Here is a 19,678-nt window from a genome sequence, read left to right on the forward strand (position 1 = left end):
GCAAGTGAGCCTTACAAGATTGTAATGTTAGTAGATCTGTCCGTTCCTCCACCCAATGAGTTCAAAGAAAGCAAATTTTCGAGTTTATTTTTACTAAGCAGCGAGACTAGTTATGTCAGCCGAATTCTTCAAAGAAGTCAATCTCTTAACATCTTGAGAGATAACAGTAACTTTAAGAGTAGTCATCTATGTTCCATACCGTAGAATAGTAACCAGCATAGATACTTAATTCATAAATGTAAGCTTCGTGTAATCCCCTTTAATGTCTATAGCAGCATTCACTCTCTCACTTACATCATCAAAAATCTTAAGTGACCTATAAGCTAATTAATCATTGCGAGAGCTGATTTTAATGATTGCAATTTTTCGATTCGGAAGACCTGGGTTCCATTCTAGTGACATCTTATGTTAAGTTATATGCCCTTATCTTCGTGTTGAAACAAACGTTAAACTTCAAACTCACCACCAGTCAATTCTACAAATCAAAAAGCTTGGATAAATTAATTGATAAGTCTATATTATATATGCACACATCACAAAACCTTCTTTCGTTAGTAACAAAATAATTGATTCAGTGGACGAATGTGACGCAGTGGGAAAAAAAGAAATCGAGGTGCGTATATATTATTATTTTCACTGTATTTTTAATATTGGCTAAAACAAACACCAAAATCATATTTTAACACAAATATACCACATAACCAAATGAAGAGACGCTTTTAAATTCGTTGGTTTCTTTCGATCAAATTTCAGACTGGAAAACTTTTAAAGACAAACAAATTTAAAATCTAGAATCGAGATCTAGAATTTAGAATGAAGGTAGAAGCCAAGATACCCACTCAGAATTTTTTGTTGAGAGGGTTTCCAAGTTTTTCGGGGATGGGGGTCCAAAGTTTCTTCTGGGGGATCGAATACGTCTATGTAGTATTAAATCTGTGTTATTCTGCACCCCAAAAGATCGTAAGTAATTGTTAATTACTGTCATTTATATTCTCAAAAAAATCTGATATAACTAGATTACTTTTATAAAGTGTAAAATGAAATCTTTAATTTACATTAACCATTTATGTTAAACAAGTACAATCAGAAGTTTTCTTTTTCTGGTGTATCCGGACCCAGTGGAGCCCCGTGGGTGGACCTCTGAGCTAGCTTCAGATTAAGACCGACAAGTTCAGATTCAGACGTAAAAGCACCATCAAGGGGCATTTTCATGTAATATGTCTGAATGAAATTTTAAAAGTTGGCTATAAAAGAAATCATTGAAATATATGAAGAAACTATGAACAAAAATTCATATTCAGAATATATAATTCATGTAAAACGACTTTAACCTATACAATATTCCAGAAGGGAAAACGTGTTGTGTATCAAAGACATTAGCAAGGATTAAAAGCTTTTTATTGTTTTTTTTTTTTAAAAAAAGAGAGAGAGAGACTTTACAAACATTTAATGACTCAGTCTATGAACCATCACTTGAACAGTCATTTTTCTGTATAGTGACGTCTTCTAAGACCATTATTATTAATATGCATTCTAAAGGCTGAAGATATCCGAGTTCTTACTCAAGATCTAGCACTTCTCATACTAGTTACACTTCCCTGAATGGACAACGAACTGGCAATTCCAGAGATTTACTTTTTAAGTTAAATTAAAGAAATTTTAAATACTGATCAAAGCCACGAAAATCTGCAAATTGATTGGTTCATTCCAATGGAGTTTTGCTCCTCTTTTAGCAAAGACTATGAAGAACACGAATCCATAATTTAAGGTGGAATCCGAGCCACCAGCATGCTTTCAACCTTCAAGGTTTTCCCACTGAAAACAGTGTCCATAGTTTGAGGGAATTGTTTCTAATCTAGGGTAATTTCGTAGGTAAATTTAGCAAAAAGGGAAAAAGGGAATTTTTCTTTGTTAATGCTTAATTTTTTCTTTGTTCTCTAGAAATAAAACTATACAATAGTAATAGTTGTGTGTGCGTGTGTCTTTCAGAATAGCATAATTTGCACCCTTTGTCGGCTGGGTTCTTTCTTTTTCTTTGGTAAAAGGATGAAGGGAAGCATTTAAAAAGTAGAAGTAGAAAACAAATGAATAAAACAAATGTGGTTGGCACTTCCTTCAATATAACTAAATTAATCTTATAATATAACTTTTGTAATAGGAATTTTACATTGAACAAACTAGGGGAAAATTTGGTAAGTAAAAAGGAACATTTTGAGTCAGTTGAGGGAAATTAGGAACACTGACTGGAAATCAAACTTAGGACCCGCGCATCAAAGACTCGCGTGCTAGTCAGTAGATCAGTGGGAATGGCTCACATTTCTTCGTTTCCACATTAATTTTGTGTTCAGTCTTTCATAACAGAGGTGTTTGTAAGAAGACACAAACTAATAAATTATAATGACCAGAAATATCTTAAAAATCTATCAGTATATCTTTCTGCTCTATAAACATTTTCCTTTTTTTTTAAGTATTTTATCTGCTCAAGAAACTAAAGGCGGGCCTTGGAGGCCTGTCGTACACTTAACAGCTATTGTGAATCGTTATTTTCCCTGCATGTTCTGTTCTATTTCCAACTGAACTTCACAGAAAGATTAACGTAATGCTCACGCTTTAATTTCCAATTACTCGCAAAAAAAGAAAAAATCAAGATGAGTGTTATGATTATAAATTTTTAACACACACTGAAGTCTGCAAGTTAATGTCATTGAGCACGTTACGTCAAGAAGTGGAGCATGTCATGTAAACAATAAAAGAAAAAAGAAGAAACACTAATGATACGTTAAACATGGTTTTCAATGTTCTATTATTATCTGTAAATTACAAGAAAACAATTTTGGAAATATATATATTGTAGTCTTTGTGCTTTATTAATGTTTGTGCTTAGTCTGCTTTATTATTTTTTTTTAACAATTGATTATTTTTCAATAGTATTTCTTATTTTTTGAAAGTAGTAACACCATTGTGTGAAGTTTCACATTCTTACAAAATATTGGGTTTCATTTAAACTATCTTTGAAACTCTATAAACAATAACATGTTTCCATTTTATTGATTAGAAAGCAAATTATTGAAGGTGAGGTTATTTCTGGGCAAGGACGTTGTGGTGCAAACCAAACACAGGTTTCTGCATTAGTTTTGTTTGTTTCAGTTGAACAATTTTGATAAATTCCCAGTCAAATGGATCATTATTTTTAACCAATTTTAGAGAACCACAATAAAGGTATTAATCGCAGAGTTATTTATGAAATATCTTATGAACGAAATAGTTAAAAAAATCATCGGAACTTCGAGAAAATACACGAACTGCATATTCTCAACCATAAATTTATGCATAGCTTGGAATTGAACCAGGACCTACTCGCACAAGAGAAGAATTCTATACTACTTATCCAACATGATACCCTTCTTTTCTTATTTTTAACATATATTTATCATGAATTTTTGAATACTACTTCCAAGTTCGTAAATTTAATTGACTAATTAATTTTCAGTTTTAAGCATAACGTCAAGATTGAATATTGTATTCCAAAGTGTGTCCAGGACTTAACATGTCACTCATTATAGTTTGTGATTTAAGATTATATTTGGTATGAAAGACTTACATTAAGTTCCTAATATTCTGGCTTATATGTGCTATCCATGTGGTTCGTTAGTCGGAGTTTAGCATCTCTTTTTCATCACCGACTATAAACGTGGAGCTATAGTATGAGGTGGAAAATGAAATAAAATCTTTGAGTTTTACGTCCCACTATTATGCCGGTGAGGCTAAAGGAGACGGTGATTATGAGAAATGAATGAAATGGTGGAATGAAGAAAGTGGGAGGAAACGGGAGAACCCCGAGAAAACCCACGCAAACGGTGTTTGTCCAGCACAAAGTTCACTTGGCGGGAGCAGGGTTTGAACCCGGAACCCCAATCATCTAGTATGAGGTGGAATCTGAACCACTGCAATGCGTTCAATTTCAAAGCTCTACCACTGGTAATCAAACCAAAGAACCAAATTATCGAGTCAATAAGCCAGCAAGAAGATCATTGACTAGAGTTAAAACGTACACTTATGTCCAAAATTATTGTCGCATGTCTATAAATATGTTGTTGTAGGAATACAATTTGATAACGAATTCTCCCGGTTTTTCTTATGATGTTAGTATGTGTATAATCACCAAAAACATGTGTGTGGCAAATTTCATGTCAAAAGAGCAGTAAATAAGAACAATAAAATGAAAATAAAACTTTCTTGTCAATTTAGCAACATTTTGTTCTACTCATTCTAATTTTCGTATTTATAATTCTTTTCCTATGAAATTTACCACAAATATACATTCCCCGATTATACACGTAGTATCAGTATTAAAAAATACCGGTACCCTGCAAAATCATTACCAAATTATATTCTTACAAGAAGACAGTTATAGATATGTGACAATCATTTTGAACATGAGTGTACATAAGTATCACTAGACGAGCTGTACTTTGATTGATTGATTGATTTTGTATTTACGCACTTTGTCAATATGCTCTGAAAAGATATTTTCTGATACTTAAGCTTATAACAAGAAAGTAAATACTAATATTTATTTTTTCATAAAACTTTCGATCTAGAGTAAACAATGGATATGTTGACAAATTTCACTCTTCGTGTGGCATTGTCATGGATCAATTAAAACTCCAAGGAATTTGCGAATGTGTTACCATTAAAGGACTATGTGTTTATATATATATATATATATATATATATATATATATATATATATATATATATATATATATATATATATATATATATATATGTACAATATAAGAAATGCACATTGAGAAATCTTTTCACAAGCTGTCACGTATGTCGAAACCTGGCTTTCCGAATTTTGTTTATAGAGCTACTTTTAAGAGCTCCAAACTCTGGGATGAGTTTTATCTATATATAACATAAGAAAGATTCCTCTTTGTATGGGGGCGGGAGATTGTCCCGATCGCCCCCTGGATCCGCCTCTGGATTATTGGTTATACCAGTGTTTCTCAATGTGGGAATTAACACCACCCACATTTTCTGACTCGGGAGGGTCCCACAAGTTGTCGCTAAAATCTGATTGCCACATATCACATCTGACAGAGCATCATGAAAAATGAAAATGAGCAAAATTTAAGGTGCTATGGACCAGAAGGATAGGAGCTACGGGGATTCAAAATTTGAATATCCAAAGAATTATATCATGGAATTATGTACGTTTAAAGTAAATATCTTGAAAACCGTTAATGCAATCAAAACAAAAGTTGCAAAATATAATGAGAACAAAATGCCCTATCGAAAACCGCAAGCATTGTTGCCATAGATGAAGCAGTGTTGCCAACTCAGCATAAAATATTTTGTTTGAAATAGTACAATATACAAGTGTGCACAGGTTTGAAATGCACTATTATTATTAAACATAACCATGAAGTATAATGGTACAGTGTTGCCCACTATTGGAGCTACATGTGCTGAAATTGTACAATAGAGAAGTCTGATATGTGGCAACAGAGGATAATAAAGGTATGTACTAGAAACAAGTGAATATTTTGCATTATACTTCTGCAAAATCCCCGATGAATAAGCAGACAACTAGTGAAAACAAAATGATACACGCGAGGAAAGGAACACGTGTTTTCTAATTCTGTAAACTGGTTCTCGATTATCTTATCCATATTTGGAAGAGTACTTTCTCGGTTTCTGTCTTTCGTGATAAGTGACATATTCTTTTACTTCCTCTCCTACATACCATATGATTATGTTCGTACACTGTAATATTACCATATTCACATTGGAAATATAATTATTTTATTACTACCTTATTTCGTTTCTAGTCAGCCAGAATAGGCGTGTGGTATAGAAGGCTAGACAACCAACATACTAGGCATCGCGGGTTCCAATCCCGCCTCGGACATTTTTTGTTAATCCTTCTCTTTCATAGTAACTCGGATCCCACTTTACATTCCTACATAGATTCCGAGCTAACACAGGACGTAAAAATGGCATCACTCCATTTCGTTTTTCAAATGGATCAATATTTTGTAACGCTGCTGACATTTTGCTATGTTATACTATCTGTTTTATGCATTTGAATTAAAATCGTAGTATGAGACACAGATTCATTTATTACAATCTGTTGCCACGTATCATACTTCTCCATTGTACATTTTCAGCACACGTAGCTCTAATTGTGTGCAACACTATACCATTACATTTCACTGTTTTGTTTAGTGATAATAGTGCATTTCAAATCTGTGGACATTTGTATATAGTGCTATTTCAAACAAAATATTTTTATGCTGAGTTGGCAACACTGCTTTCACCTATGGCAATACGGTTTATGGTTTTCGATAGGGCATTGTGTTCTCATTATATTGTGCAACTTTTGGTTTGATTGCTTTGAAGGTTTTCAAGATATTTACTTTAAATGTACATAATTCCATGATATAATTTTTTTTTGGATATTCAAATTTTGAAGCCCCGTAGCTCCTATCTTTCTGGTCCATAGCACCTTAAATTTTGCTCATTTTCATTTTTCATGATGCTCTGTCAGATGTGATATGTGGCAATCAGATTTTAGCGACAACTTGTGGGACCCTTCCGTGTGAGGGGGTGGTTTAACAAAAAGAAATGATTTTGGGGTGATAGTGGCGTTTTAGATATCATGATCAGTTAACCTTTCTTATTATTGTACGAAATTCATTATGCATTATACAAATTATCAAAAGCTTAGACTTTTCTTATATACAAATAATAATGTAGGTTTTTGAAAGTTGATTTTAAGAATTGAAGGTTTTCTCTGCTTCTTAGACTGGTTCATACATTCAGCCTTGTGTTTGGGTGGATTGGGTTAAGATGACGAGGAGAGCTCACAACAATGATATTGATCCAAGTTGGCGCTAGGCTCGAAAGGTTGAGAACCACTTTGCTATACTATAGTTCGGAGTGGAAATCAAAAGCATTATTAAAGGGTAACTGCACGTTTTCTTCAACCGCATTCTTGCTGATATAGGCTCATATCCTATTTTACAGCGTCCATAAATTTCCTTTCAATGGTGATGTGTTTTGAACACCCCAGTATGCTTATATCTTACGAGGGATCATAGGAAATAATTAATTATCGCTATGATTGAATAGAGGCAGATTGTAGAGTTTAATGTTCTTTCTTAAGACTTCTCTACTAGCTCAGTACATAGTTATATATTTCCTCACAACCCCCGCCAAGTGAACTTTGTGATGGACAAACACCGTGGTCGTGGGTTTTCTTGGGGTTCTCCCGTTTCCTCCCACTTTCTTCATTCCACTATTTCATTCATTACTCATCATCACCGTCTCCTTTAGCCTAACCGGCATATCTGTGGGACGTAAAACTCAAAGATTTCATTTAATTTCATTTCGTAATTTCCTCACAAGTGAGCAGTAGTATGTGATAGTGATTGTATCACCCTTCTGAAGAACGATCCTACAAATGGCCTTTTAAAAAGCAATGACAGTGACCTTACCGACCGGCTTTTACACATTTGCCTTTTGCGGGGGAAGGAGGTGAAGAAGAACGCTCCTATTTCTTGCTCATCTTTTTTGTCTTAGGATAATTTGAATAAATCCAACATTCGTCCATAGTTATCAGATGGGCAAAAAAATCCTCCTCATTTTGCTCCAAAAGATTCAACAAATGACTATGCCACGTCTTGTTCGTCTCTGAAGAGAAACCAGTAAAAGTGGAATCCAACGTGTTGACATTGTAGGCATGTGTAATTTTTCATGAATAATTTTCCCCACACCACCACAACCATGTCCATTTTGCTGGATGATGTGGATGGTTATTTGTCTGTCTGCCAGCACCAACTCTTCTATTTTTCTAATTGCGGCGTCGTCGTCCGTAATTGATGGACATCCAGGTCTTTGGCTCATCTCTAGGAAACATGCGATCTGTTTGGAAATTCTTCTCCCACTTCACAACAGTGTCATAAGATGGACAAGTTTCGTTTTATCACAAGTGCCGGACACTGTAATTCTTCAAATACAACAACTTAATCATGCTACTAGCTTCAATCTTCTCCATCTTGCACTTTACTGTCCATTAACGCCAACTGTAAAGAAAGTAAATGACATGCATGTATAATTTTCATTAAATCATTCATATAAGATATAATGTTTACACAGGCTAAGTTACGTCAATATCAGTCAATACGTTCTGGAAACTAATTAAGTTTCTATTACCCCTCGTATAATGTCTCATTTCAAACATTACCTTTAACAACTAATCTATTACATTCTTTAAAATATTTCATCTATTTTCGCTTACAAAATATTTTTTTTATAAAATGGAGAGTGAGTTTTCTGCTAAGTAATATGTGATTTTAGGAATTCTGCTACCCACATTTAAATTATATCAAGGAAATGTAAATGATATGCGTTAACTAAAATATACCTTGATTCGTCTTAGTGCACACCTATTCTTTCAGATACATCGACTATAATTAAATTTTCACGTAGTAACAATTACGACAAATATGATTTGATAAGTTCTCTGAATGTCCCGTAGTAAACAATGCTAGTTCTAAATCGAGTACGTTCTTGAGCTGTATAACATTATGACAACTTTGATTTCATGTCTGGATCAGCAAACATGAACTAAAGTTTACATATTTTTGTTGTGCAATGCATTTGACAAACACTTCAACACTATTTAAACACATAAGTACTGCATATATTATTACTTATCTACTGTAATTGGGTTCTTCATCCTATTCTGTCTTGCAATAAACAAACAAATAAATAAATGATCAAATAAATACTATGAATCAACTGCGGTACACATACATTTATTTCTTTCTATATTTTTAAACGAACATCTAGTGGTCATTAAATATTTGGCAAAGAAGGTTATCAAGGCTTTAGAAGGAGCCAGATAGTGTTAATAATGGCTATGTTTAAAACTCAGTAGCGTAGGCAGACTTTTATTAAGAGGTGGTTCAAACACAACCTCATTTGCTTTCAGAACACGGCGATGTTTTTATATCCATCTTAATGCTTATTTTTCAATAATATTTTCCTCATAGTGGGGGGCAATATTAAAACCCCGAACTCTCCTTTGCGTACCGCACTGTAAAAAATAAACATAATTTCCAAGAGATAAATCAATGTTTTATACATTATTACAACTTTTAATGACCGTAGACCTATATCAATCAGTGATGGTAGGTCTTCAAATTAAAATTTCCCTCAGGAATACTCAAAATTGCCCTTTTAAGATAAAATGTCCTTAATTTTCGTTTACTGTATATATATATATACAGTAAACGAAAATTAAGGACATTTTATCTTAAAAGGGCAATTTTGAGTATTCCTGAGGGAAATTTTAATTTGAAGACCTACCATCACTGATTGATATAGGTCTACGGTCATTAAAAGTTGTAATAATGTATAAAACATTGATTTATATATATATATATATATATATATATATATATATATATATATATATATATATATATATATATATATATATATATAGTTTAAAGGAGAATTATTGCTTATCGATGGATTATTATATTATACTGTGCTCATATCTCCATAACATACATTTGTGCTTTTGATCTTCAGTTATTGATTCAATGTTATCCTGTATAATGACATCCTCAATCCAAGCTGCGGAAGCTTGTGGAAAAAAACGTCTGTCACTTTGTGTATGGGATTCTGGAAAGAATGCCACCGCCTTTCACCATACTGCCGCAGTGCTTAGTAACATAAAATTTGCTGAAAAGATCAATTTCCCTACATTTTATTTGATATTCTTAAAATCTCTCTTTTTCTCTCGTGAAAAGAAATCTTTGCTAAATCTCGATACGCCACTGGAAATTTCCCTCAAACTTCCATCACTGATATCAATAGGGTTTCTATACTTATCTCGTTTGTCCTCTATACTTATTATTCTAAAGTTGTCGAACGATGGGTAGAAATTAACTTAAAATTTCTAGGGATGCGCACGAGACAAGATTTGTGGCTGTCTCGTCTCGAAAATGTGCTGTAAAAGTGATGTCTCGATTTGAAAAATGTATATTTTTCTATTGGAAGAACCGTGTCTCGACTCGAATTTTGTCAGGAAAATCCTGTCTCGACTCATCTCGTGTGCATCTCTAAAAAGTTCGAATACTACAAGTAATAACTGTTCTTACCGTAAACAGTGATGATTTCCGAAGATTTTTTCCCCCGGAGGGAAAGATTGTTTTAAAACAATGGGTGTGAAAGTGGTACACTACGAATGTACTGGGGAGCCATGTTGATTACAATCGGATATAGTTTCCGACTTGTTCCCAGAAATCATCACTGATCGTGAGAACATAGCTAAAGTGTATGAACTCTCCCTCTTCGTAGATAATCCTGGCCATACTTTACGCGACTACGTACTATTAAATGAAGTAGCAAAAGTTTCAGACGGGTTATTTCAAGTTAAGAAAAGTACAATTATGATGATATAAAGGTACAAATTTACCATTTCGTAATTCTCAGTTGGTATAATATGTACAGAAGATTTACAAACCTTACTTTTATTGTACCCTATAGTTTTAGGACATTTAAATTTCCAAATCTTAAAGAGTATGATTTCTGTTTTACAATTATATTGCTATTATATGTAAATGTCTGATAATTTTCTTTGCATTATTTCTTAATGTTGTTATGAAAAAAAGAAAAAGGGAGATCTTTAACAACCCTCAATCCCTTTTAACAGAGGCGCCATATTTTGGAAATCAGTGAGAGTGTTCTAAATCACAGCCACAACCGTGAAATATCAATTAGGCTTATCGAGGATGTGAGATACTTCGGAAAATTTTGAAAATTGATCCTCTTGAAAATTAAGTTTTATATATTTTTGAAACAAAATTGAATCTTTTTCCTAGTTTTCCTTTCTCACAGTACAAAATATATATTCTTAAATGAGAATATGATGTCGTGATTACAAATGTTCTAAGGTTTCAATCCCCCTATCTTAGTTCTCGTCACGCCATTATGAACACCGTGATATAAGAAATGTAAAAAAATTATAGATGAAAATAGCACGTAGAAACGCTCGTTCAGTTTGTCATTTGAAAAGGAATCGTCTGCTTCTCAAGAAAGAAAAAAAAATCAGTGAAAAGTGCTCCCATTTTTAATCCTCAGTGGCACAATTTCGAAATTGTAGGTGTTTCCCATTCCTGGTAAAATCTCTCCTCAAATTTTATACCCTCATCTCTGCTCTATGAAAAAGTCGCGTTCTACCATCACTTAAAATATCGGGTCCTACTATCAGTAAAAGATTAGAATTTATTCTTTCCTTCCTTCTTTTTCTTTTCTTCTTGTTTCTTCTTTTCTTTTCTATTCTCTTATTTTTCTTTCTTTTATGTGTGAGTGCTTAAAACTCCACAAACATTTTGAATGTGCTCGAGCAACCGAGTCGGCACCTCTGCCCTTTAGGTTAAATATGTATGAAAGTAGATAATTATAAAGAATTGGTAAAATGAAAATGTGAGAGTAAACAGGCGAGAAAGTCCACGGATACGGTGTTGTCCACCAAACACTCAAATGGCTTGAGATAGAACCAAGGATTCTTTGTACCAAATTTGAAAGCTTTACCACTTTTTTATCGTTTGTCGATAAGGGACATTCGTCTGCATGGTCTTTTACATAATCATTAACATTTCTACTTAATTAATCTTATACGACCTTGGCACAAACACAGAAACTCGAGAACAATTAATAGACACTGATACTCTTCAGAAGAACACGAACCTCCGATGGGTTTCGCCTCACGGTCATCAATCTAACCGCTCAAATGGCTTGAGTACACCACACCAGCTCCAGTGAGCTAATTCCTCTGAGTCCCTTCTATTGTTATTATGTGGTGACATGTTTACATTATGCAAACGATTCATATCCTATGTATTTAGTAAGATATAAAAATTGCAGTAGCCTTATATTATCTGTATTGAAACGAACCTTATGGTTTCAGTTCCTTCGTTCATATAAATGCTCAAATTTTCAATTCGTATGCTGTGAGATTAATTTACTAAAAGAGTTACTTAAATTTCATGTATTATATCCATGTAATAAATAACTATCGTATCAAGTCATTGTTTTCTTCAATAGTAGAACTAATTATCTTATTTCTGCTTCTTTCAGGCCCTGGTTTATTTTTTCCTCCTTGCACTATCGTGTGGTGCAGCGGAAGAAAGAAGTACTGTAGAAAAGGGAAATACTGAAATAGGATCTCGTGGTTCCACGGACGAAGATGGAGGTATTGATAGGAAGTACGAGGTGACAACGAAAAGTTCAATTGAGAGCGAATCTGGTAACAACTCTGGAACAGTTAGTGACAGTGAAGGATTTGGACCTGCCGATGGGGTTTTCAAAGTTTCAGAAGATTTCGAAAAATTTGTTAAATTTTTAGATTCGAATGGTTTTGATGGACGGTTTGCAGATCATATAACTCAGGCGGACTCATCTGGTTCTGAAGTCCATTATAGAGGACATTCTGGGCCTTCAGGACAAGTATCACAGAATTTTGGAGGTTATGCACAGAAAACACACCAACCGAAACATAGTAAAACAGTTCAAGTTAATGCTTACTATCCCAAAACGCAAGCTAAATACAGTAAGTATCACAAAGATGCTAAATACAGTACGTCTGCTAATAATAATAGACCTAATGCTGCGAAGTTTACTCCAAATCCAACTGGAATTTCAGGCAGTTCTCACGCAGAAGTATCTGGTACTAAAGTTTATTCAGGATCAGCTAAATCACAGAAAGTTTATAGTAACGGGGGGTATCCTGTAAAGAAAACAAAAGGTCATCCCCAGTATTCAAGTAGTAATCAAAATCAAAGCTCTTCAAATTCTGGTAGTAATGCTGGAAATTCTGCTGTATCCCATATTGGATATTCAACATATTCAGGATCCATAAAATCGGTTGGATCAGGTGATTCATATTATGGGTCCGGGACGTCTGGTAGAAACGAAGAAATAATACCAGGTACTGCAACGTACGTTGGTACATTAGGTTCTCAAGGAATAACTGCAACATACGGAAATTCACAGTCAAATTCCCCCAAATACAGTGCCCCATCAGCAACAAGTGCACCTGGAAAATATGAACATTTAAAAAGCATTGCAATAACTGGCAATTATCGCGGACATTCATTAAATAACGCGCAATCTTCAACAAATTCAAATACAGGATACGACAAAGGCACCTATTATCAGAAAAATACAAACAGCGGACTTAATAAGGAAGAAGGTGCAACATCAAGTTATCCAAAGAAATACTCGAGTGCAACTAATTCAAAACCTGTTTCTCATGTCAGTAAACCAAACTCTTATGGATCGCCTAGTTTCAGTGGAACCTATCAATCACATGGAGGCCCCAGGGAAATAGAAGGTCCACAAAGAGATGTAGCAAGCGTCACAAAGTATACTGGTTCAGATTCTAGAGAAGTAAGTGATGATCCAAGTGGGTATGAATATCCTTCGAATTCGTACGTAGATCCCTCTTTATATATAGGCTCTAAAGGTACATCTGCAGTCAATGGAAAATATTCAGATGGAGTGTATGCGCAAGGTAAATATGTTGGAAATCGAAACACTGGCAATTCAGATGGTTCTGTGTACTATCAAGGAAGTCTCCATGGACATGCTCATTCTTCAGGATCTGGTAATTACCACGAAAATAGTCAATCCTTTGTAGCAACAAATGATGGTTATGTGTTATCTGGAAACTATGAAAAGTCAAGTAATTCCCACACAACTAAACCTAGCTATGGCAACTTACAAGGGACACCAAGTTATAGCAAAGATAATGTAGGATCGGGTGGTGCATTGCAAAATGCAGTGTCAAGTTTCGGAAGCTCTTCTGGTTTAATTGGCTCTAGTGGAGGAACTAGAAACATTGAGTCAAATAATTATCAGGTAATAGAAGGTTCAAACAATAATCATGGCAGTACTTCAGGGTATAAGAATACACAAAGTTTGTCTGGCCTCCAATCCCATACCGGAGGAAGTCAAAATAACTACAGAAACATACATGCACAAGGAGGACAATCTATTAGCCCAGGTGGATACAGCTATCATGGAATAAATTTAGACTTCATAAATTCACACGGGGGAAACATCTATGCTAATTCCATTGGTAATAGTGGCATCTCCGGTGGTGCATTAGGATCCGTAGGTATATCTTCAGGACATTCAAATTCTGCTGGCAGCAACAAATTTAGTGGAGGATTGGGTGGTCAGACAGTCAATATCCCTGCAAGTTATCACCGACCGATCAAACCTGAACTTCAATCAAACTCTATTAGTTCAGGAGGATCTCAATCAGGCCAAAAAAGTGTAGGAAATTTTGGAACAGAAAATAATTATCAAGGAGGATTCTATGGCACCTCGACAGGGGGGATAACCTCAAATGCAGGAACTGAAAAGTACAAAGCTGCAGGAGGAACAAATGGTTTGGACGAAGAATCCTCTTATGAAAATTATTCAGGACTTAGTGATTTCAGTAGTTCTTTTGAAGATGACGGTTACAAAAATTCTTATGGCATCTCTCCCGGAATAACTGGCACTCAAGGTCAATCAGGCGGCATATCCATTGGTCAGCAAGGAGGATCGGGTATAATCAAGGGCTATAATGATCAAAAAGTAACATCAGGCAGTGGGGGTGGATATAGTAGTGTGAATACTGGAAGTGGTAATTCCGTTGCGCAACTTAATTTTTACAGTCCCCAAAGTGGTTATTCAAATTATGGTGGATATAGCCGGCCAACACAATCACAACTCTCAATTGGAAATGAGGCATCCAACCAAGGAAGTGGTGCATCCCATGGTAGTATCCAGCCAAGTTCATTGGGTGGGCATGTTGGAAATTCAATTGGAACCGAAGGGTACGTACAACCTTCCAGTGGTACAGGAGGGGGCTTTGTAAGTAATGTTGGCAACGGGGGTGGTAGTCTTTCAGGTTCCTCTGGTTTACATTCACCTGGAAGTTATTCGACTAATCCAGTTGGAGTTCCCCAACAAAGCCAAACAGGAGGAGGCTACCAAGTCGGTTCTGGATTGGTGTATAGTGGACAGAACAATGATAATGGCAATGTTGGAAACAGCGTATCTCTTCATGGCCAGAAAGAACACCACGTCCATAAAATTGTCCAACATGTTCCAGTCGAAGTTCCTCATCATGTTCCCTACGAAGTGGTTAAGCATGTCCCTGTTCCAGTGAAGCATCATGTACCTGTTCCCGTGGTTAAACATTATCCTGTACCTGTGCCGAAACCATACAAAGTGGTCGTAGAGAAGAAAGTCCCAGTGCATGTTGAAAAGAAGATACCATACCCTGTTCCTAAACCAGTCCCATATGAAGTTCCAAAACCTTACATTGTTCATGTTCCAAAACCAGTTCGCGTCTATGTAAAGAAATCCTATCCAGTTCCAGTGTACCATCACAAACACCCTAACAGTGGTGGAGGAGGCACGAGAGAAGGTCATTAATTGTTGATCATTTTCCCTGTTTTGTTGTGTTAAATGCCATTTTTAATTTTTATAAATAAACACTTTTAAATTCAATCATTGCCCTCTTATTTAGAAACCATTTTTTTACCAGTATTCCTTATCATTACAATCAAAAGGACAAACAATATAATTCCATAAAATTTGTGTTAATTTAAATTAATTAATTACAATATAAATGAAAAGTCTATAGTAGTCTTTTTCGATATGATGCTATATGACGTCACTGTCGGTTTATCTAATCCTCAGTAAACCATACAGAGTGAGGAAGAAGAAAACAGCGTTCATAAAAGACAGTAGTTATAGCCAACCAATGCCTAAAATTGACTATTCTACAAGTTTCTAAGATTCACATCATATATATATATATTATTCAACTCGAAAAGCGTTTTAGGGGCTTGAAAGCGATGAGAAATGCTAAAGTTCAAAGTATTTTTGAAATTTTGTTATCCTTTCAAACATAAGGAACGCAACCATTATTTTGAAGTTTAACTCTGTAGTTCTATCAACACGTAAAATTATCTAATCTAATAAATTGTAAGAATCATTTTCTTGGTTATTATTATTTAACTTTGAATGTTTCGAAACTTTCTGAAGAAATATGTTGGCATTCTTTTACATAAAATTACAATTTCCAGATTACAGGATTAATAAGACCACAAGAACATCTAGAATCCATATTCAGCTGACTTTCACTCAGTGATGGCTCTTCAGGGAAGTCATATCTTTAAAACAAAAAAAAAAAAAAAAAAAGGACACTAAGCAAGATTTCTTTCCTTAAGAGTCTTCATCCCGGCGAAATTAAAATACCGCCAATTTTGCATTAATTATGTGATATCTTCAAATAGATAAAAGATAATCGAAATGTGGAATAAGAGCGCCCTAGACAATATCATTTTACGTGAAAAACCGTTATCACGACTCACTTATCTGCTTTCGATTTCGAGCCATTTTGAAAATAGGCATTTATTTTCGCGTTTCTAAACAGCTGAAAACATAAAGCCACTAGGTGACTTGTGATAACGGTACCTCACGCAAAACAATATTGTCTAGGGCGCTCTTGTTCCATATTTCAATTATCTTTTGTCTATTTGAAGATATCACATAATTACTGTAAAATTAGCGGTATTTTAATTTCGCCGTGGTGAAGACTCTTAACTTGTACAAAAAAAAATTAACTTTTACCTGCGGCAAGTGACCTGCCAATAATGCCAGAAGAAAACTATAATGATGATGATGATGATAATGATATGTAACTGTCTCAAGAGCCGTCACTGCTTTCATTACTCTTTGTAAGTAGTAGCATATAATGAACTGTTAATTTTCGAAAGTTTCGAAATTCGAAAGTTCGAAATCATTCTACTAATCGGTTTAAAGCTTTAGTATCTAAGACTAATGGGTTGCGAAATCTTCCAACGGTGTATTTCCAGAATGATATTTTACAAGTTGATTTCGTACTGTAGACAGACATTCCCGTTGACGTACCGGCTAACGTGTGTCTTTGGTGTATGTTGTCCCGGGTTCGTTTCTTGGTGGAAGAGCATTGAAATTTGAACGCATTGCCACGTATTAGGTTCCACATTTAATTGTAGGTCTGTCTCTAATATAGCATCGGTGCTGAAAAGGAACGGTAACTGTGTATAAACAAACAAAGAACTGATAGGTGTAAAAGCGTTCTACTGAGTTCGTTTCCGAAACCGAACCGATTTCCTCGAAGAAGAAAAATTCTGAATCGATAGAGTGATTTCGGACTCTGTACTGAAACCAAACACACAATACACTTTCCGCTGTGGGATCCGCATCATGAATACAAAAGCAAGCACTCTTCAATACCTACAATTTCATGGAACACGCAGCGTAGTTATTGCGGTGTTGCCAACCTAGTCGTACAAACTCGAAGACATTTCCTTTCGTATGCGTATTTTCACTTCTAAGGGGACATAAAATCATAGGAAGGATTGGTTGCCAAAGGAATGACATGCAAGATTGCTACTAAATAAAATTTATCACATGAGAAGATTATGAAAAATATTGGAAAAATAATTTGTTTGCATAACCATTAATTTTTTTTTCTTTTTGTACTACCAACTGTTACTCATTAATTTATTTTATTTACAGTCCATAAGCATCGAATTTACAAATAAATGGTATAAATATTTACAAATCTCTCTCTCTCTCTCTCTCTCTCTCTCTCTGTTTGTAGGTATATAGACCTATTGAAACAAATAAGTAAACAAAAATATTTGTTTTCATGATTCATCGTATCGTAAACAAACTAATATGTAGACTCTTAAGTAATAACATGTTTTAAATGTTACTCTCATGGCTATACGACTAGCGTACGTCCTCGGTGCGATTGACACGGATATGATTCGCGGTGGGCGTTTATGCACTTTGGATTCAAAGTGACATACAGTGATGTTCTCTGTGTTAAAACAGATGATGAATTCCAAACCAATCAAGGCACTAACCCGTCTTAAAGTTAACAAAGAAATTAGTGAGCTCCTTTGTGGTTAAGCAGTTAGCTTACGCGCCTTTGGATTGGGAGACTCGGGTTCGATTCCCGGTGGGAGATAATGTGGTTCGGATTCCACGTTAATCAGTAGGTCCACGTCTCATATAGTTTTGCTGCTAAACGGGACGTTAAGCTAAAAATCAAATGAAATCAAAGAAATTCATGGTAAAAAATAATGTCAACGCAATAATGTGTAAAATGAAGATGTCATAGAAAGTGCTGAAATGTTATTTTTTTCTTTACAGTAGAATATTCTTTTTGTTATGGAAGCCAAATTACTTACTTTGCTCCCTGAATATACTTGACAAAAAGTCGTCGAACATCGGACAAAAACATCAATCGATATGGAATAAGATGCTTCGAGAGTGCGTTTGCGTCTTAGTTCCTTTTTCTTTTTCTTTTAGTTTTGTCAAAGAAAGGAAAACAATAACTGAACATGGAATATGAACAAATTTCATATCAATCAAGGAACCTCTCATTTTTAAATTAATAAAGAAATTTATTATAACGAAAATGTCCCTACAATGTAGAAAATAAAGACACTCGCTTATACTGTTCAAGCTGAGACAGGTGGTTCATGAAAGGGAATGATTATGAAAGAGTTGGTACGTTCATATTTTGGGAGGAAACGAAATAAAGCAAAAAAACTATGGATCTCTCGTACTATGAGTGAGCGCTAAATTTACAACGATATTGTATATCTGTGTTGTGAATTTCTTCTATTTTTATATCTTGGTTTTGGGCAACGATGCTTAAAAGTACACAATCTGTCGTGTAGAAGAAGAAGAAAAAGAATTTATATGTTGTTGATTCTAAATATAAAGAAATAAGATTTAATCGTAGTAGCTCAAGATATATGTTGAATGATCGATACTCTTAGTTACCGTAACATCAAATAGTTGTTTATTTAAACGTTGCTATGACAACTGAAAATGAAGAGCATAATTAATGGAGTTTGGAGAATAAAGGTAATAGTGATATAAGTAGTCGTGTCCAAGGGCGCTCATGTTGTGGTTTCCAAGGGGGGAGATTATAAGTGAGGTTTTAAATATAGTTTCAAATTTTGCTATAACAAATGTAAAAATTCTATTGGGCTTTCGATATCCCCAAGTACGATTTTCTCTTAGGGTGGGCGAGAGCCCCACCTTTCCCCCTGATGGGCGCCCTTGGTCATGTCTGATTTAATGTATTTTGACCGTGTTGATGTAACTAAAAATTACATGGACGGCTGGAATGTAACGTGAAAAATAATAGGTTATAATCGTTACATTTTAAATGGTCTTTCCTATATATATTACAAACTATTATTATTATTCTTTTAAATTTACTCTTCCTTTTCTGAGTTTACACTTATGAATTTCTACCGGACTCCACTGTGGCACAAACACAGAAGCATAGAGGCCAGTTAAAGTCATGATGGCCCACAAGTAAACCGCTGTGCTGTAGTTAAGTTTTCTAAGACATTAATCTGATGATCGACTGGTGAAACCCATTCGTGATTCTAGTCCCTCTCTAAAGAGCATAGGCCTGTCCTTAATGTTTCAATGTTCGTGTCCTTCTCGAGTCTAGTATTCATGAAAAGTATACGAAAAAGAAAATAAGAATCGGAAATAGGTTTGGCTTGAA

General features: G+C 34.8%; 1 protein-coding gene across 1 annotated transcript in view; it reads left to right on the forward strand.

Annotated features, from left to right (window-relative positions):
* LOC145661025 (uncharacterized) overlaps positions 1-15,534 on the forward strand; it is a 77,958-nt gene extending 62,424 nt beyond the window's left edge. Inside the window, exon 3 of the mRNA XM_081726462.1 lies at positions 12,166-15,534. Within this exon, the coding sequence (XP_081582588.1) occupies positions 12,166-15,519 (3,354 nt within the window). The 3' untranslated portion in view covers positions 15,520-15,534. The remainder of the gene's footprint in view (positions 1-12,165) is intronic.
* The last annotated feature ends 4,144 nt before the right edge of the window (positions 15,535-19,678 follow it).

Source organism: Thermobia domestica, chromosome 9 (assembly GCF_964235325.1).
Source record: "Thermobia domestica chromosome 9, izTheDome1.hap1.1, whole genome shotgun sequence".
In the NCBI taxonomy this organism is placed as follows: Eukaryota; Metazoa; Arthropoda; class Insecta; order Zygentoma; family Lepismatidae; genus Thermobia; species Thermobia domestica.